This window comes from Trichechus manatus, unplaced genomic scaffold (assembly GCF_000243295.1).
Source record: "Trichechus manatus latirostris isolate Lorelei unplaced genomic scaffold, TriManLat1.0 scaffold00007, whole genome shotgun sequence".
In the NCBI taxonomy this organism is placed as follows: domain Eukaryota; kingdom Metazoa; phylum Chordata; class Mammalia; order Sirenia; family Trichechidae; genus Trichechus; species Trichechus manatus.
In genome coordinates this window covers 2,562,823-2,583,525 of record NW_004443943.1, presented here as the reverse complement: position 1 = coordinate 2,583,525, position 20,703 = coordinate 2,562,823, and the positions used below count along the sequence as shown (strand labels likewise).

At 37.9% G+C, this 20,703-nt stretch overlaps 1 protein-coding gene across 4 annotated transcripts in view; it reads left to right on the top strand.

The window, feature by feature from the left end:
- Positions 1 to 20,703, top strand: part of ARID5B (AT-rich interaction domain 5B) — a 196,493-nt gene that overhangs the window by 28,473 nt on the left and 147,317 nt on the right. For all 4 annotated transcript variants that reach the window (XM_004369855.3, XM_023739252.1, XM_023739237.1 and 1 more), the window contains one exon: positions 8,171 to 8,396. In XM_004369855.3, the coding sequence (XP_004369912.1) occupies positions 8,171 to 8,396 (226 nt within the window). The remainder of the gene's footprint in view (positions 1 to 8,170; positions 8,397 to 20,703) is intronic.

The window sequence follows — 20,703 nt, the reverse complement described above, 5'->3', positions numbered from 1 at the left end:
CAATAACAAACCCATTATTTTAATGTAACACATTTTTATGAAAATTAACTATTTTCAAAAAACAAAAAAATAGTAAAAAGAGTAGTACTGTGTTACATTTTTGTAAGTCTCTTTACTGTCTAGCTTAATAGAAGATAGCTAGATTCTCATACCTGCGTCTGTATTCACTCTGTTGCCATGTCATATGGGCTCTGGAAAACTCCACTGTACACTGGTGAGATAGAGTGAAAAGAACAAATAATGTCTTAGTATTATTATGATAATTGCTTTGTCCCTGTGAACCACCTGAAATCATCTTGAGGATTTCCAGTGGTTCCAAGACCACACTCTAAGAACCACTGATAGAATATACTGTTCTAAATTTCAGTCATTCTCCTAGCATCTTAACAATTTTTTTAAAATCATATTCACATGTGCCCTATAGCATGGTTACTTAATGGTTTTGTTTAAATTGACTCATTTTTTAAACTCATTTTAAATTAAATTGAGAGCAAAGTTTCTGTATCTCCTATAAATGGAAAATCAGTACCACTTTTCCATAAATAAAAGGTAACCACAAAAATAACTATGCAATGAATAACTTATTAAAAAATTTTACCATGACCCATCTAAAACCACCCTCTGCATGCCACACTTTGGAAATAACCAATGTATAGGAGTAAGGACAGTGACACTGATAATGATAACGATAGCACTGATATAGCACTTCATTTATGTTAACCCATTTAATCCTGTGACTATGGTAAGACACCCCAAGTGTCTGTCAGATTGTCGTACTGTGGGGGCTTGCATGTTGCTGTGATGCTGGAAGCTATGCCACTGGTATTCAGATACCAGCAGGGTCCCCCGTGGTGGACAGGTTTCTGCTGAGCTTCCAGACTAAGACAGACTAGGAGGAAGGACCCGGCAGTCTACTTCTAAAAAGAATTAGCCAGTGAAAACCTTATGAATAGCAGTGGAACATTGTCTGAAGGTGAGCCCCCCAGGTTGAAAGGGACTCAAAAGACGACTGGGGAGAAGCTGTTTCCTCAAAGTAGAGTTGACCTTAATGACATGGGTGGAGTCAAGCTTTCGGGACCTTCATATGCTGATGTGGCACAACTCAAAAGGAGAAGAAACAGCTGCAAACATCCATTAATAATCAGAACGTGGAATGTATGAAGTATGAATCTAGGAAAATTGGGAATGGTCAAAAATGAAATGGAACACATAAACATCGATATCCTAGTCATTGGTGAGCTGAAATGGACTGGTATTAGCCATTTTGAATCAGACAATCATAATGGTCTACCGTGCTGGGAATGACAACTTGAAGAGGAATGGCATTGCATTCATCCTCAAAAAGAACACTTCAAGATCTATCCTGAAGTACAGTGCTGTCAGTGATAAGATAATATCCATATGCCTACAAGGAAGACCAGTTAATACAACTATTATTCAGATATACGCACCAACTGCTAAGGCCAAAGATGAAGAAATTGAAGATTTTTACCAGCCTCTGCAGTCTGAAATTGATTGAACATGCAATCAGGATGCATTGATAATTACTGGTGATTAGAATGTGAAAGTTGGAAAAAAAGAAGAAGGATCAGTAGTTGGAAAATGTGGCCTGGGTGATAGAAACGATGCTGGAGATTGCATGATAGAATTTTGTAAGACCAATGACTTCTTCATTGCAAATACCTTTTTTCACCAGCATAAATGGTGACTATACACATGGACCTTGCCAGATGGAATACACAGGAATCAAATCGACTACATCTGTGGAAAGAGACAATGGAAAACCTCAATATCATCAGTCAGAACAAGGCCAGGGGCCAACTGCAGAACAGACCATCAATTGCTCATATGCAAGTTCAAGTTGAAACTGAAGGAAATTAGAACAAGTCCACGAGAGCCAAAGTACGACCTTGAGTATATCCCACCTGAATTTAGAGACCATCTCAAGAATAGATTTGATGTGTGGAACACTAATGGCTGAAGACCAGACAAGTTGCGGAATGACCTCAAGGACATCATACATGAAGAAAGCAAGAGGTCATTAAAAAGACAGAAAAGAAAGAAAAGACCAAAATGGATGTCAGAAGAGACTCTGAAACTTGCTTTTGAATGTTGAGTAGCTAAAGTGAAAAGAAGAAATGATGAAGTAAAAGAGATGAACAGAAGATTTCAAAGGGCGACTCGAGAAGACAAAGTAAAGTATTATAAGGACATGTTCAAAGAGCTGGAGATAGAAAACCAAAAGGGAAAAACACTCTCAGCATTTCTCAAGCTGAAAGAGCTGAAGAAAAAAATCAAGTCTCGAGTTGCAATAGTGCAGGATTCTATGGGGAAAATATTAAACGATGCAGAAAGCATCAAAAGAAGATGGAAGGAATACACAGAGTCATTATACCAAAAAGAATTGGTCGATGTTCAACTATTTCAAGAGGTGGCATATGATCAGGAACCGATGGTACTGAAGGAAGAAGTCCAAGCTGCACTGAAGGCATTGGTGAAAAAGGAGGCTCCAGGAATTGACAGAATACCAATTGAGATGTTGCAGCAAACGGATGCAGTACTGGATGTGCTCACTCATCTATGCCAAGAAATTTAGAAGACAGCTACCTGGCCAACCAACTGGAAGGGATCCATATTTATGCCTTTTCCCAAAAAAGGTGATCCAACCGAATGTGGAAATTATTGTACAGTATCATTACTATCACAAGTAAAATTTTGCTGAAGATCATTAACAAGCAGCTTCAGCAGTACGTCGATGAAGAACTGCCAGAAATTCAGGCCAGATTCAGAAGAGGACGTGGAACCAGGGATATCATTGCTGATGTCAGATGGATCCTGGCTGAAAGCAGAAAATACCAGAAAGATGTTTACCTGTGTTTTATTGACTATGCAAAGGCATTCAACTGTGTGGATCATAAGAAATTATGGATAACATTGCAAAGAATGGGAATTCCAGAACACTTAACTGTGCTCATGAAGAACCTGTACATAGATCAAGAGGCAGTTGTTCGGACAGAACAAAGGGATACTGTGTGGTTCAAAGTCAGGAAAGGTGTGCATCAGGGTTGCATCCTTTCACCATACTTATTCAATCTGTATGCTGAGCAAATAATTGGAGAAGCTGGGCTATATGAAGAAGAACTGGGCATCAGGATTGGAGGAAGACTCATTAACAGCCTGTGTTATGCAGATGACACAACCTTGCTTGCTGAAAGTGAAGAAGACTTGAAGCACTTACTGATGAAGATCAAAGACCACAGCCTTTAGTATGGATTACACCTCAACATAAAACAAAAATCCTCACAACTGGACCAATAAGCAACATCATGATAAATGGAGAAAACATTGACGTTGTCAAGGATTTCATTCTACTTGGATACACGATCAACACCCATGGAAGCAGCAGTCAAGAAATCAAAAGATGCATTTCACTGGGCAAGTATGCTGCAAAAGACCTCTTTAAAGTGTTGAAAAGCAAAGATGTTACCTTGAAGACTAAGGTATGCCTGACCCAAGCCATGGTATTTTCAGTTGCATCATATGCATGCAAAAGCTGGACAATGAATAAGGAAGACTGAAGAAGAGACACCTTTGAATTGTGGTGTTGGTGAAGAGTATTGAATATACCATGGACTACCAAAAGAACGAACAAATCTGTCTTGGAGGAAGTACAGAGTGCTGCTTAGAAGCAACGATGGCAAGACTATGTTTTACATACTTTGGATATGTTATCTGTTATCAGGAGGGATCAGTCCCTGGAGAAGGACATCATGCTTGGTAAAGTAGAGGGTCAGCAAAAAAGAGAAAGACCCTCAATGAGATGGACTGACACAGTGGTTGCAACAATGGGCTCAAGCTAGCAACGATTGTGAGGATGACACAGGACCGGGCAGTGTTTCATTCTGTGGTGCATAGGGTCGCTATGAGTCGGAACTGACTCGATGGCACCTAACAACAATAACATGGTAGGAGGTTGTTGTTGTTCTTAGGTGCCATCGAGTCAGTTCCGACTCATAGCGACCCCGTGTACAACGAAACAAAACACTGCCTGGTCCTGTGCCATCCTCAGAGTCCTTACTATGTTTGAGCCCATTGTTGCAACCACTGTGTCAGTCCATCTCATTGAGGGTCTTTCTCTTTTTCGCTGATCTCAGCTTTGCCAAGCATGATGTCCTTCTCCAGGGACTGGTCCCTCCTGATAACATGTCCAAAGTACACAAGATGAAGTCTTGTCATCCTTGCATATGAGGAGTATTCTGGCTGTACTTCTTCCAAGACAGATTTGTTCATTCTTCTGGCAGTCCATGCTATATTCAATAATTTTTGCTAACACCATAATTCTAATGCATGAATTCTTCTTCGGCCTTCCTTATTCATCATCCAGCTTTTGCAGGCATGTGAGGCGATTGAAAATACCATAGCTTGGGTCAGGCATACTTTAGTCCTCAAGGTGACATCTTTACTTTTTAACACTTTAGAGAGGTCTTTTGCAGCAGATTTTCCCAATGTAGTACGTTGTTTGATTTCTTGACTTCTGCTTTCTCGGGCACTGATTGTGGAACCAAGGAAAATGAAATCCTTGACAACGTCAATGTTTTCTCCATTTATCATGATGATGCTTATTGGTCCAGTTGTGAAGATTTTTGTTCTCTTTATGTTGAGGTGTAATCCATACTGAAGGCTGTGGTCTTTGATCTTCATCAGTAAGTGCTTCAAGTCCTCTTCATGTTCAGCAAGCAAGGTTGTGTCATCTGCGTAATGCAAGTTGCTAATGAGTCTTCCTCCAATCCTGATGCCACGTTCTTGATATAGTTAAGCTGGATGGTAAGAGGTAGATACTACTAATTTTTTTTTCTTTTTTTACATTCATTAAGAAAAAAAAGAGTAGAGGCACAGAGAGGTGAATGAAGTTGTCTGGTGTTCCATAGTTAGTAAGTTGCAGAGCTAGGATTTGAACCCAGGCAGTCTGTTAGTCTGCTCCAGATTTCTAGAAGAATACTGCTTTACCAGATAGGAAACCTAGGTTCTTGTCTAAATTTTGCCAGAACTTGGCATTAGGGCATGTCACTGAACCTCATTGTCCTCAACAATAAAGAATGTGAAATAAATCAGGGTTTGCAAGTTGAAATGTTTGATACCTACTCAGGGCCAGTAAGACAGAAAAATGTGAAATGACTCTAGGGCAACAGGGGGTGGTGGGGACTATTGCAAACTATAAGTCTTATGTTTTCTAAAGCAGGCAACTGCTACTCAGGTCCAATTTGTTTTCGCCTTGTAGTATACCAGACATCCCCCTACCCCATTTTTAAGAGAATATGGAATTCTGGATATGTTTGTGTAAAATTTCCTAATTTTAGAATACTTGAAGAAGCCAACCGTACAAATGGGCTGAGTGGTTTGTGACTTCTGAATAGATGATCTCCTCTGACTTAGAGAATTTCATGATTGAATGAGCTGTTTTTGTACAGTGATGGAAGCTAAATCCAAATTACAGAAATAGGCAGTTTGAAACACTGATGAAAGGAGATATAGACTCAGAAGGTCTCAACACAGCCTACATAAATATTGATTATGCACTAGGTTAATTGAAAAGCCAAGGTACATTAATAGAATAATAAAGTGTACTTCCTTATATTCCTTTTATGTTGTATTAGAATAAATCAGCAATATTTATCCAGTGTTAATTCTCAGTTTGCAGAGAGCTAATGTAATCATGAGATGAGCTTATTGAAATTCTTTTCTTAGTCATAGAGACTTGCCCAAGAATGGTGAGTATTAGGAACTTTAGTCAGCACTTGCTCAGAATAGTAAATACCAACATGTGATTTACGGCATGTGTGTACAAAGTAATGTTTCCTGAGACTTTTTCTGTGTGTTGGCTATTTTGTTTCTTGGACTGGTTTGTTGTTTCCCCCTCCTCTGCTTATCAGATTTCCTTCTAAATCCTGGCATTTGACAATGTTGCAGGGCCAGTTCCTCTGGGAATCAAAAATAAAACATAACTGGTGGTTTCACAATTAATCCAAACTTGAGTTTATGGTTTATGCACGTTTATGGGAATTCCTGCATTTATTTCTATGTATGTGTGTATATTCAGAAAAGTCTGTTGACGAGAGAGAGAGAAAGAGAGAAGGGGAGAGGGAGAAATCTATGGACTGAATCTTGAAAGATGGGTTTATTCATTAATGACATCATAAGAATTGTATTTTCTCTTGGTTAATAAACTATTTGTTTGGCAGGCGTTTGTAAGCCAGCCAGAGCTAGTTGTGCCATTTCTTGGAAAAGATCTGAGGTAACTGATAATTGAAATGATAATCATTTGATCACAGTTAGAGCTTATTTGAAAATAACACTCATCTCTAAACTTGTCTAGTCTAGGGAACCATATTTGGTAACAACGTTGCCAAATTCTATCTTTCCTAATGCTAAGACTTATATACCATGATACTTAATTATTTTCCAGTACATTCTAAGCTTTTTTTCTGGTGTCCCCTGTCCAGAAGCTGTTTCCATATGCTTTGAAACAATACCCAGGCTGAATTTTTATTCTGACATTTCATAATCACCATGTAATAGTTATAAAATGCATGACGACTACAGAGCTTTTATTTCAAGAGGATGGTGTAGTGAAACTGAGTGAAATCATCCGTTGAAATGGTGCTTTGTAGTGAGCTCCATTGTTTATCAAGTATTGACGTTTTTTCATGAACAGAGGATAAAAACAGTTTTCCACTGTGTCTCCCATTTAGTGGAAGTTCATATTTAATCATGATAAGGGAAAGGATTCCATTACGCAAGCTTTAGTTTTCATTTTTGATAAAGTATTTGTTATTTTGCTGCTGCGTAACAAACTTTCTGCTCGGAAGCGGCTTGGAGCTGGACGAGGAAGAGTGAAATTTTAGATCCTACGTTAAAACATTAAAAAAAAAAAAAAAAAACTAAATCCAGTGCTGCTTATTGTATGAAGCTTATCTTAATGAACCCTTTTTTTGTTTGCTTTGGAGTAGTGTGTGAGGTGGTGGGGGAGGGGGAGGGAGGAGGAAAGAGTCATGTTTAACAGCAAAATTAGCCAAATGATTTGTAAATTCTTTTGTTTAAGAGCTCAGAGACATCTTCCTGTTGTTGTTTGTCAAAAAATATTTCTAAGAGTTTGTAAACTTAGGGGTTTTCACAGCTAAGCTTTCTTCAGAAATGTGAAGTAAAAAGAAATGAAAGAAGTCAATTCAAGTTGAAATGTCAAATGCTTCAAATTAACTTAAACCAGAGAGATGATCTTTTTAAGCCTTTCCCAAAGAATCTTCTGGTGAGGGGCCTCTTTTGTTCCGTGTGTGGATGGATATCTATTAAATATTTTGCTGGATTAATTCTGAGTCAGAAAAGTTGGTTGTTTCTTGGAAAGAATTAGAGATGCTTAAAATTAAAATTTATGATCCAGAGGAGAAACTTAAGTTTCAACTACTTTTCTTAGATTCAAAGGCTTTCTCCTCACTCTCTCTCTCCCCCTACCCCAAATGTATTAAAAGAAAAAGTCAGTTCATTTCTCAACTTACAGAGTTTTTAAGAAACATGAGAATGTGTAAGTTTCTTTCTTTCTTTCACATAACATTTATGAAGTATTTCTTTTGGGATTACATCACAGTTTTATTTAATTTTTAGGACAAAAGTTAAATTCGATATTTGTGTATAAGCCAAGGGAAAATGTACCATAAACATAGGAATTTTGGGGTGAGTCAGAGTTCCAAGAATCCCAGATTTACTTAGACCCTTTATATAGAGACAAGCTAACCATTAATCATCTAGCTCTCACTTTTTACATTGGCAATTAACTGCACCTAAAAAATTAGCTTTCACCTAAGTGGTCAGATAGGCAGAGAAAGCTTTGGCAACTGGCACTAAAAAATGGCTATTAGAATTATTGCTCTATTTTTGGATACTTTCTAGTATCCAATAACAAATACATCGTATTAATTATTCCCCAACTAAACAAACAATAGTGAAAAACCATGGGAAGAATTGAGTTATTGGAGATTCTCTGTCACTGAAAAACACAGTGTCTGCTAACATAAGGTTTAACCACTTGAATGCTATTTTCAGTGGAATCTATTGAAAATTTATCATTTACCTCGACTCACAAATAATGTTTTTATTTTTCCCCAACCACCTCTTGTAGGACGAAGTCATTGCAGTTTCCGAAAAGGTGATAGTGAAGCTTGAAGACCTGGTCAAGTGGGTACATTCTGACTTCTCCAAGTGGAGATGTGGCCTCCATGCTGGGTCGATGAAAACCGAGGTCTTGGGGAGGAATGGACAGAAGGAAGCTCTGCTGAAGTACAGGCAGTCAACCCTCAACAGTGGACTCAACTTCAAAGACGTTCTCAAGGAAAAGGCTGATCTTGGTAAATATAATTTCTGCTTCTAAATCTAATGCGTGGGCATACATAGTAACCTACTTTCTTTGTTATAAATTTTTCTGGAAACCCAGTCCAATGTATATAATTTCTTTAACCTAAAAGGAACCTTAGAGTATATATGGACAGATGACTGGGTGGCTAAGGGATGGATATTGTTTATTACATCGTGTGTGGAGCCCTGTGCTGGATACTGGGTGATATAACCCATAGCTTCTAGGGCAGTGTCAAGGGTTAACACTTAATTTAGGGCACCTAAAATTGTATTAATGAAGAGCTTAAATATTTGTTATAAGTAGATATTATGACATCTGTCAGTATCATGTCAGAATTTCATGTTTTATGTTAGATAGAAAGCAAAGTGAAGAAGAGAGATGACTTATTTAATTTGGAGGAAGAGAGCAGCGTCAAAGCAGAAGAACCTGCTGGTTGGCAACCTAGGGCATAGGTTTCCCTGTGAGTTTAGCATTCAGTGATTATCATCAGCTATTCCTTCCTTCCTTCTTCTCTTTCACTATAAGTTTAAAGAAGAGCTTGGACTTCCGAATAGTCATTCTGATTAGCGTTTGAATCCTGATTCTGCTGCTTACTTAACTGTGTAACCTTGGACAAATAATTTAACCTCTAACATTCAGTTGAGGAGCCCTGGTTGCCCAGTGGTTAAAGCGCTTGGCTGCTAACTGCAAGGTTGGCAGTTAGAACCCCCCGGCCGCTCCATGGGACAAAGACGCGGCTGTCTGCTTCCGTAAAGATTACAGCCTTGGAAACCCTACAGGGTAGCTCTACTCTGTCCTATAGGGTCTCTATAAGTCAGAAGCAACTCAGTGGCAACAGTTTTGGTTTGATTTGTGTGTATGTGTATAAATATGTAAGCCTCAGTTTTCCCATCTGTAAAATAGGGTTACTTTACAGGGTCGTTGTAAGATGTAAGATATAAAGGGTTTAGTACAGTCCCTGGCAAATAAGAGGGGCTTTTTTTTTCCTTAACTCTTTCTCTTCCAGTGTCTTCTTGTGCCCTGTCCTTGTTTTTTTCTTCCCCCTGGCATTCACTGACTTACTCTTCTAGCATTGCTCAAGACCAAAGTTGTTGACCGATGATTTAGACTAGTTACTTCCTCTTTTGGCAAAGAGGAGCTTCACTTTTAACATATTAAAGCATCTTTTTCTTTCATTCTAGCACAATGCTGATTTTCACAGCTCTATTTTATGCTTAATGGGACAACTTCCTGTTTTGTGGGTTTTTTTTTTTTTAAACCTAGAGCTTAACTATTACCACAAACCTAGACTATTTATTTTAATTGGCATAAAGAGACCGAAAAATACCCCTAACTGCTTTTGTCCTTCATGTGATTCTGGTTTGTGATAAGCTGTGCTGTGTTTCGGGATACATTAATATTTTCTTACAGTTTGAGTTTAATAATCAACAGTTTTCTGGCAGCTTTTGGTAGATGTCAGATGGTAATATTTTGGACATGATTGCCTCACGTCAAGTGCACATTTAGAGAAAATTATTAAACTCGTAGTTTTCCTTCTGAAGCCAAAGACTTTTTTTTTTTTTTTTTTAAGTAGTCTGCCTCTATATGCCGCTACACCCCCAGTTTTGTGAAATGGACGGTGACTAGTCTTCTGACGTGCAGTGATTCTGAATAATATGTCTGGTGTGTTGCTTTCCCAATGCCTGATCTAAGCTATATTGCCATTGTCTTGTGTTTTCCTTAACATTAAAAACCTTTCTTTTGTTTGTTTGATTTTTTTTTTTTTTTTTTGAGTTACGGAATATACTGTTACTAATAAAAAAGGAAACATGAAACCCAGGGGGGACAAAAGGATATGTAGATGGTTAAGCTTGATGTCACCCACATAAACAAGAGTATTTATAGCAGTGTCATTTTATATTTAACATCAATACTTTATTAATGAACATGAAAAGAAATCCAGTCCCTTAATTCCATCAAAAGATCTAAGGGTTTTGATCTTCTTTAATTCTAAAAAAAAAAAAAAAAAAGCCCGTGATCTACTTCTTGCAGTTGATTCCACAGGAAAGTGGATTACAGTGAATATTCAAAGTACTTGCAAGAGGTTTGGCCTAGAAAATCTAGATTAGTGGTTTATAAATCTAGTTGCTGGTTAGACTCAGCAGGGAAATTAAAAAAAATAATACTGATTGCTGAGTCCAGCTTCCACAGACTCTTCATTCAGTAGCCTGAGGCAGGGCCAAGGAATCTGTACTGATAAAAGCCTTCCCAAGTGATTCCAATTTTTTTGGCCTCATTTGGGAGACAGCTGTATGGCGGAAGGGAAAACCAACAGGAGATTTGATTGGGAGGTTTGTCTCTGGTGGGCAAGCAACACCATGTACTTTTTTTTTCTTTTTAAGGTAAAATACCTCTTTAAGGATAGAATTTGGGGCCTTGAAATTCTACTCAGTTGGTATGAGCTGTGGGGAATTTGAGACAAATAGCTTTTGTAATTGGAATGCACACTGTGTTGTAATAATGTGGAAAGAGAAACAAAAACTTTCCTTAATGTAATGAGTTTCCATTATCTGCCTGATCTAAGGTTTACAAGTCTACACTGCCAGGATTTACACTGCGGAGATGTGGTGTATTATTTGCTGTGTATGCATCCCTGTCCCAGCAACTTTCTCTTCAACCTCTATCTTTCTCCGTCTGCAATATCAAAATATTTGTTGTCTGTACTTTTCTTTCTACACAGTGGTTTTCTTATCTCCCTTTCTGTTGGTCACACTGAAACCACCTCCAGTACCACATTGTTGATGGAAGTTCACACACTTATTAGGTTTTTCCTTCTGTAGAACCCTTCCAACTCCTCATTGTTCTTACCAAAGAAAGAAGATGAACTGTGAGATTACTTAAGACCCCCCTCTTTCTTTTTTCTGGTGGAAGTAAGAAAAGAATGGAAAGATCTCACCTTTCTACGGATAAAATAAAACTCCAATATGTTTTCTTACAACTGAGTCATTTCATCATGTTAAAACATCAATAGTAACAAAGTAATTAAACTGACTCTTGAAGGGATTTTAAAATACAAAAGTTAATTAAAGAACTCATCTTGCTCAGTGTTTAGGTAGAATAAATTCCCTTTAGTCCCAGTTTGTGTCACTTCCTGTCTCTCTCTCAATAGTGAAAAAACAAGAACGTTCTCACAAATGTGTGTCTGCCAACAAATTAATACTCGGCAAAGAGAAACTCTGCCCCAAATGGCAGCTTCCAATAACTGCTCTGATTAAAATCACAACAACTCTTTCATTTTTTAATCCCCTTCCCCCTTCAAGAAATACATTTGGACTATATTTGCATGTGTCATGTTTGCCTTTTAAAAAAACTTCTGGAGTTTTCACTTAAGATTCTAAATAACTGGTGACTAAAACTACAGATCTAGATAGTGGAAAAACTAATCTTAAAAAACACTTCTGAGATGTGGTGGCGTACACTCATCCCTTTCCCTCCTCTTTGTCCTTTTCAAAGAAAGTTCAACATGAAACCGACGCAATTTGTGACTTTACTTGGTGAGGTGTTTTACCTTCTTTCAGACTGTTTCATACGGAGGTTTATTGAAAAAAAAAAAGAAAAGAAAAAATAACTATGTTAAAATAAAAGGGTTAAGGAATGTATTATTCATAAGAATAATGAACACAAGAACCTGTTTTTCCAGAAGAATTGGGTTGATTAAATCATTCACTACACAGGCCTCTAGTTATTTATTTTTGTCTTTAGAATTACACTACTTAGCTTTTGTAATAAAGTGGAGTTGTTGCCCTTATTTGGTATGGCAGTTGGAAGTCGTCGAATGAAGAATTATTTCATTTTGCAAAATTTTTAGCAACAAAGGAATATAAACACTATCAGTTAAACATAGCAAACTTGCATTTTTTATTCCTTGGGCTACAGTTTGGAAAAAAAATTCAAATTATTTTATATAACACTGCTTCTTACAGAGTTTCTTTAAGTGAAGTATGAAAGCTGCAGTGTAAGCTCTATTGGCCTATAAATATGTCATTATAGTTGGACTACATTTATATGCTTTGGATTGGTGTTTAAGCCAAGAAAATATGTCTCTACAGGTTGACTTTTTATTGAAACCCTTTGAGGCATACAACAGAATGTATTTTAGGCTAAAGTTATTAAAACAGCATTTTCATTTTTTTGTAGCAGATCCATTGTCAATTATGCTGCCACAAACTGTCTGTGGATGGGCAGTTATGAATGGTTTCATCTCCAAATATGTCTTTAGAAAAAGAAAGAACATATAGAGGAGTCTGAGCTGAAATCGAGAAAAGAGATCAAAAGGTTGTGGGTGTGGGTATGGCTGAGTTTAATGATGGGGGTTCCCTCAGTTCAATTTCTGTTTCTATAGGCCCATCAAATTGAGAATGAGTAGCTTCCCCAGCCACTTCTGTTGCTGGGACTTTCAGTGTACTTTTGAGAGTAGACACGGCATGGTGGTGTTGAAAGAGTAGAGGAGGGGACATCAGGAGAATCTGGGCTCTGTCTGTAGGTCTGTGACTCACTGGAGAAGTCATTGTGTTTTTACAGCTTCAGGTTCCTTGCACATAGAATGAGGCATAAGATGGACCTTGCTTTATCTCACTGGGTTTTTTAGAAGATTAACGGAGAACAAATTAGTTACTATCTATGGAAGCATTTGTGATAATGAAGGCTAAGGTGGTATTATCGTTATATTATCAGAAGGAGGCTCAGTATGATAGAAAACTCAGTGATACAATGTTTACAATGTTAGCTGATTTATCCCTTTTGAATTTCCCTAGTCACACGTTCTAGGGATTGAGGACAGGCTTTACCCTCATTACTGTCTGCCTCAATAGAAGAGTGTCATTAAAGTCCTTCAGGTCCTTGCTTGTTTTTTTTTTTTTTAATTCGTTGTTGTCATTTGTTTGTTTATACATGTATATATCTCAAACACAACCTTTTCCTCCTGAAATTTCTGTGAAAATAAGATGGGCCATATGTGGTCAGTGGTGTAAGTGGTTAGAAATTGACCAAGATCTTTGCTTGGGAAATTCTGGATGTTTTGTATTTTGAATGGTTGTTTCCGATCACTTTTGAGTTTGATATGTCCAGGGATAAGGCCATGGAAGAGATCCCCTCTCAATGTTGAAGAAAACAATACAAATGTCTCCAATAAGAAGCATACTAAGCTGTTGACAGTTTGTCACGCTAAGGATTTTTCACTTGAGACTTCTAATGAACTTATTAGGATTAAAGACATGATTCTTACTAGGACAATTCTTTCTTCCTTTATTTCCCTCCCCCCTTTTATGTATTTATTTTACACGTTTATATTTTGTATGTGTATTAAAGAGCCTCATAAGGGATATTTATATGTTTATATTTTAACTTCCAGTAGGCTATCTATACCATTTTCCTTATACAGTAATTTGGGAAGTTTCTTATATGATACATTGTTGCATTGTTCTATTCATGAATATCATGAGGAACCCCTATAGAATAGCCTCCTCACTGAAGCAGATTTTGCCTTTATAGTACCCTTAACTTCAGGATAGAAATCATTTACAGATGGGACATATAAAAAATTGTAATGATACTTTCCAAAGGATTTTTTCACAAAGTCCTCTGACAACATTTTTGTGTGTATCATGCATTCTTTAAACATTCTAATCATAGCACAGTTAACATTGGAGAAGCATGATGTCCAAGTGCCAACATGGCTCCTTCTTCAGGAGGTTGTCTTGTGTCATTTAAAGTGACAGCCCAAAGGGCTTTTGAGGAGGGCCAAATTCATATTTCCAAGAATCAGCATCCAAGACATTCAAAGCTTTCGAGCAAGCCAGTGATAGGATATTTTCTAAGAAATTGGAAACACATGAGGGAGGTTAGTCCATTTCATTCGTACATTAACATTCAGCTTGGTCGTCTAATAAAATAGTTGAACAGTGTCCTGAAATCTCAGTAGAATGAGTGAGTAAAAACTGTCCTGACATGCATTGGGGACCCTGAGATTCTGTTAAGAAAGATGGAAAAATTCAGGAACGGTTAATGTTGATTGTTGAACAACATGATATAAGCATAATTAATTCACTGAACTGTACATGTGAAGATTATAGAAATGGCAAGTGTTTTTGTTACATACAAATTTACCACGGTAAAAAAAGTTCTTTGAATAAATAGCATTCCTGTATGTTGTCTGCACTTCAGCTATTCCTGCTAGAAGGGAAGTCTTTACAAAATCTAACCATGTCTGAGCCAGTCAAGAGCTGGTCATTGATATTGCTGTCTAGACACTCACGTTGCCATCACGCATGAAGGTGCCCTCCAAGTTAAGACCCTTTCATTTGAAATTTCTGTTGACCTACGGATCTTCCTGTGCTTCTTAGAGCGATGAGTGCTTTTCAGGATTCCTGATTTGTAGCTCTTTTGATGATGGATTGAAGATGGACAGTCAACTAAAGAAGAGCTGATTGAATTTAGGAATTTTGTTCTTACTTTTAGAATTGGAGATGTCAGGGAAGATGTATAAAATTGGAACTTTTAGTGCTACTTTTAGGATCCAAGTTAATGGTATTCACCTTTTAGATATGATGTATGATCCTCCTCTTACCTTTCTTACGAGGTAAGAAAGTCATGCTTTTTTTTGAGCTTTTCATAAAATTGTCAGGCTAGCAGGGGCCTTCAGGGACGTTGGTCTAGTTGGTGTTTCTTCCCCCTCTACCCCTAAACAGTCCTCAGTCATATTTACCCCAGTTTTTTTTTTTTTTTTTTTTTCATCTTCTCTAGGATGTGGCCCCAAAATTCCTTACTATCCAGGTTACTCATCTTAGGACACACTTTGGATGTTCTTTTACACGAGTTTACTCACTGACCTTGTAAGAGCTCATCTTTGCTAAGAAACCTAGAGCTAGATTAGGAATGGCTTCCAGTGGAATAGAGGCCATGGTGCATCTATCATGTAGGGCCAGATCTCTACGGGCCAGCATGACATCTTCCAGGGATGGTGTGACATTGGCAGAACTATTAGATTCTCTTCCCTAGAGCTGTATGGCCCTGACTTTTCTACTTCTCAGAACAAAAAAGGAGGATTCAGCACCTGCACTTTCTGAAGTTTAGTTGCCTTTTTGTTTGTTTAACACAGTAGCATTAAGTGCAAACTGTTATCTATTAAGCACCTTTTTTAACTAATATGGCAGAGCCATGATGGTTCGATATTGGTGGTGTGTCTTTTGAGCTTCTGTAGTTCCTATAGTTGTATACTGAAGCATTTAGGGTAGGACTTGCCCAAACTGTTTTTTGTCTTAATTAAGGTCCATAGTTGAAGACCAGCTTGCTGTCCAGCTTGTTTAAGCTGCTCCAACCAAATACGATAAAGACCAAATTATCATAAATGGCAGTTTAATTCATTATCATCCTGCTGGACTCCAGCTGTCCTTCGTTTTTTTGTTTTTTTTTTCCTGGTGCTTTGTTTTGGATCAGGTATTTTATGGCCACATCTGTGATAAAAGGAGAAAAGACCATGATGGAGAAGCAGCTAACCCATGTTTTTGTTTCAACTTCATTAATGAGAAATGTGAATTGTCAAATAATTATTTGTCTGTGGTTGTTACCATCTGATGGGAAGATAACTAATGATGAAGGGATAAATTCAATTGTAACCTGGTTCCCTTGCTATATAAGTATGTAGTCTCTGGATATATATCTTAGGCCTACTGGAAAAGTCTTTTGGGCAGCCTTGGCTTCATATAAGCTCATAGATTTCTGATATCCTAGGCAGATTTGCAAACCTGGAGCAGTAATTCTACTTGCATTTGGTGATAGGAGTGGGTCTACTGTGAAGAAGAAGCCTGATTGGTCCCCAATGGTCTGTTGAATATCTCTTGAAAGTACAGCATTGGCTCCACACCTTAGCTGTGCTTTTAAAATAAAGTTTGATTGAACAGTTCCCCTTTTAGTTGGAGGTGCATGATGCTTTTCTCCTTCTCTTTTTTTGTAACTCTAAAATGTTTTTGTTTGCCTTCTGCCTGTCATCTCTTTAGCCACTGCGTGATTCCTGACAGTAGGCCATTATTATGGGCTGTTGGCAGGATAGCATCACCTTGAATATAAAGCACATTCATCCTACATGTGAATTGATGTGGCTTTTCCCGAGGGTATTGTGAGCAGATATTTGATTTGGGCATTTAGGCTTAATACTCTTTAGTATTGACACGGATTCTTCTGAACAGCTCGTTTATCTCCTAGAGTACTTTAAATGTGAGGTTTTATTGCAAAACATTAATTTTCCTAAATGTCAAAGATTCACTCCCCTTCTCTCCTGTAACATTATGTATTGAAGTCTGTAGTTTGTACGGGTCACTGCAGAGGACTGCTGAGGTTTGGACTATTACCCCATTTAAATAAATATATTTATTTAGGACAGATGGAATAATAGCGGGTTCTCAAAGGCTTTGTGAAGTGCTTCATGCACAGTAGGGGCTGAGCAAATAGTGCTGCTGGTTCCAGGTTTTCCTAGTTGCCTAGCCTTGTGCATTTTCATTTAATATGCTGGGATGAAGTGGAGTTGTTTCTTCCTTCCATAGAGTCCCAGAGCCATACCTTGCCTCTTCCTTTGGACTTGCCCACTTGCTTTTGTTATTTTTAATCATTTCCAGTACTTTTTTATACTTTTGACCTTCTTTAAACATTAGCACTCAACCTTAGCCGCCCCCTTTCTTCAGTAACCCGTTGTTTTTGTGTGCCGTCGAGTCGACTCCAACTCGTAGGAAACCCTGTATGACAGAGTAGAACTGTCTCATAGGGTTTCCTAGGCCGTTGATCTTTATGGAAGCCGATTGCCAGGTCTTTTCTCCCACAGAGTGGCTGGTGCGTTCAAACTGCTGACCTTTTGGTTAGCAACCCAGTGCTTAACTATTGCATCGCCAGGGTTCCTTTTCTTCAGTAACCTGCTGGATAAAATACAAATGCTGCAGGAGAGCATCCGATGAACTACCTGTTTGGTCCCAGCCTCCATTTCTCTTTTTTAAAATTTTTTTATTAAATTACTTTCATTGTTTTTCTTGCTACCAATGTTTTCCATGGTCATTGTGGAAAATGTAGGCAATGCACACAAACAAAAAGCAGAAAATATAAAGCACATATTTTCTTACCACCCAGAAGTAACTACTGTTAGCATTTATGCATGTGCCTATGTACATGAAGGTGTATATTTGCAAGAATTCATATGCTTTCTCCCCCATAAAAATAAAATCGATTGTTTAGGAGCCACAGTTTAATTTGTGTAGATGTATTGTGACTATGTTTCCATGCTCTAAAATACTCCTCTCCCCGTCTTTTATCTGGCTGCATAATGTTTTATTATAGAGGTGTTTCATACTAATTCTCTGCTGGGCATCTCAGTTCCCTTTGATTTTGCACAAATTCTGTGAAATTCTTGTGCATATCCATGACTATTTCCTTATACATTCATAGGAGGAGAATTGCTAGCTCAAAGTGCACACAGAATGTTAATACAGGCTCTGTCTAACATTATCTCTTACTATTCTCCGATGTAGACCTTCTGCTTTAGCCTAACTTGTCTAACTCCTTGGTCTTCTTTCTCTTTAACCACGCACACCCACTACTCTGCGTCTCATACTCTCTGGTATGTTGTGAGTAGCTCGTTGCCTTTGCTCACTCTTGGAATGCACCCTCCAGGACTTTTACCTGTGATAATTTTCCCTTTTTAAGACTCGCTTCAAGCCGTTGGAACCCTTATTAGCCATCTAGCTCATAGGATTTGTCCTCCTTTATTAAACTCTTATCTTATCACACTTCGTGTCTCTACCACCTTATTGAACACCTTACTCTGTAACTACCAATATAATGCAGTCTCTCTTTTTTTTTATGTGTTTGTCTTATCTTCCCAGTTACAGTCTTAACTCTATAGTGTAGGGATTCTAACTTCAAAGCTGTACCTAGTAGATTAAGTAAACATGTACCTTTTATGACTAGCCTCCTCTGAAATCTCTGGAGTCCTCTGCTCTTAGTCCACTTGACATGTCTAGGTACATTTGAAGGTTGATTTAATTCCTTTTACAGCACTTTCTAAGACACCTTCTGGTGGAGGGGATGTCTCATTGGTACCCGGTCTGAGAAGGGAACTACTTGGAGGATTCAGTTGCTAATTATTCTTGGCCTAACTGGTAGTCAGCCATCTATAGACTCATTCTGGGAAAATTATCGAGAGAGCTTTTGAATATGTTCGAAGCTAGCATGCTAGCCTGAGAATTTTTGTTGTTGGAGGGGTTCGTGTGTGTGTGGACATTTTACATATTAATACCGGCATTTATTAATTCCTCTCTTCCTCAAGGGAATGAGTTTCATGTTTCAGGATTATAGCAGTGACAAAAATGTGCAGAGAAAGAAACAAATCCAGACTGGACTCGCTCTGCCTTATCTTTTTTATTATCAGCTTGTTTATAATCTCTCTTTCTTAGGTGACACGTTATTAAGGAGATGGTTTTAGCACGACATCAAATGTTTCTTATTCTAGGCAATTGCACTATTTTAATCCTTGCCTCCCTTAAAATTGTTACTTGGTCATCATGGTGGAGGATATTCTCCACCTTCCAACTACCCATTCTACTTCTTTGGCTCACAAAGAAAGTATTCTATTAGGCCCTACAAAAACAATGCTTTGTGCCTGGCCTATTCCCTCAATAAGAAATAAAACATTGTTTTCATAGCACTGGTGATAATAAGGCAGATTTCAAAGCGCGATGAAACGTATACTTTTCTAACAGAAAAACCTATAGTTACCTGGCTAATTACCCATCACGTGATGACGGTGTGTGTAAATACAGGCTTTTCACATGTACAGCCTCTGTGTGGGTTTATATATATATATATATTTTTTTTTTTTTTTAATTGAGAATGCTCATTTAGTTCCCATTATTTTGTATTAATGTTTTCAATCAAAGATTTAGAATACTAAGCAAACATGGAAGCTACTATTTTAGGATAGCTTCTTTTTTGACCACTGTTGTAGTGGAAAGTGCATGGGCTTTAAAATAAGATGGGCCTGGATTCGAATGCTGACTCCATAAGCTGTATGACCTAAAAAGCTTTAATTCTGCTCAAAACACTGAAATTGATTCAGGATTGAATAAGCCACGGTGTCAGTTCTCTTGAGTCCAGAAAACCTTCAGGATTATTTTGAAGTGCTTTTCACGTGATTTTTTTTTTTAATTTAGTTTTTTATACTAGAATTTACCTAAGTCCGTACTGTCTTGCAAACCATCTGCTTTTTACTTCCTTTGAAGTGGCAGTGTTGTCTATATCATAACTGGCAGTTGATCTTAGTGGGTTAGAAAATTCGGTGCTAGGAATTCACAATGTGCTTTGGGATATCACATGTGAAATAATTGCTGACCTCACCTAATGGGTATCTGGCTGTGAACTGGGTATGTTGCAGTTTACCAGCTGTTCTGCGGTAGAAAAGATCTAGAGATCTGCTCCCATAAAGATTACAATTTAGGGAACCCTGTGGGGCAGTTCTGCCCTGTCACATAGGGTGGCTAAGCATCGAAATTGCCGCAAGGGCATCCAACAGCAACAACATGGGTAGGTGTGTGAATGTGCTTGCGAGTTTGTGAGATGACCCAAACCGGAAATCTCTTTTGTCCTTGCATTGTTTAGTTTTTGTTTTTTTTTAAAAAAAAAAAAAAACAGCCCACACTGATGTGGCCACAGTTTTGTGTGTTATTTTCTCCTGGAGGTTATGAATGAGAATTTTCAGTGTATGTCAGGATAAGCTGCAGTAACAAACATCTTCGAAATCTTGGTAGCTTAACACAACAAAGGCTTATTTCTTGTTAATGCAAAGTTCATTGTGATGTACAGAAATCTATAGAACAGTTCTTACCCCTGTAATGGCTCAGCATTGATCTTCATATCCACATATGCTTCCATCATCATGTAGGAAGCGGAAAAGAGAGAAGGGGAGAGTTAAATACCAGCATGTTCACACTCACTAGTAACATGCGTTGTTTTCACTCACATGTCATTCATCAATGAGTTTATTATCACGGCCATGTCTTACTTCAACAAGGTGACAATATACAATCCTACAACATTCTTGGAAGGAGAAGGCAACTGGATGTTGGTGAACATTGGTAAACATCTGCCACATGCATTTAGGATACTGATAAGTCTCATAGAATCATAAAATCTCAGGGTTAAAAGGAACTACAGATAATCTGATTACAAGATTGTAGTTTTGACACCTTTCCCTCCCTTACTACTACTTAAATGCCTTCTGCAGA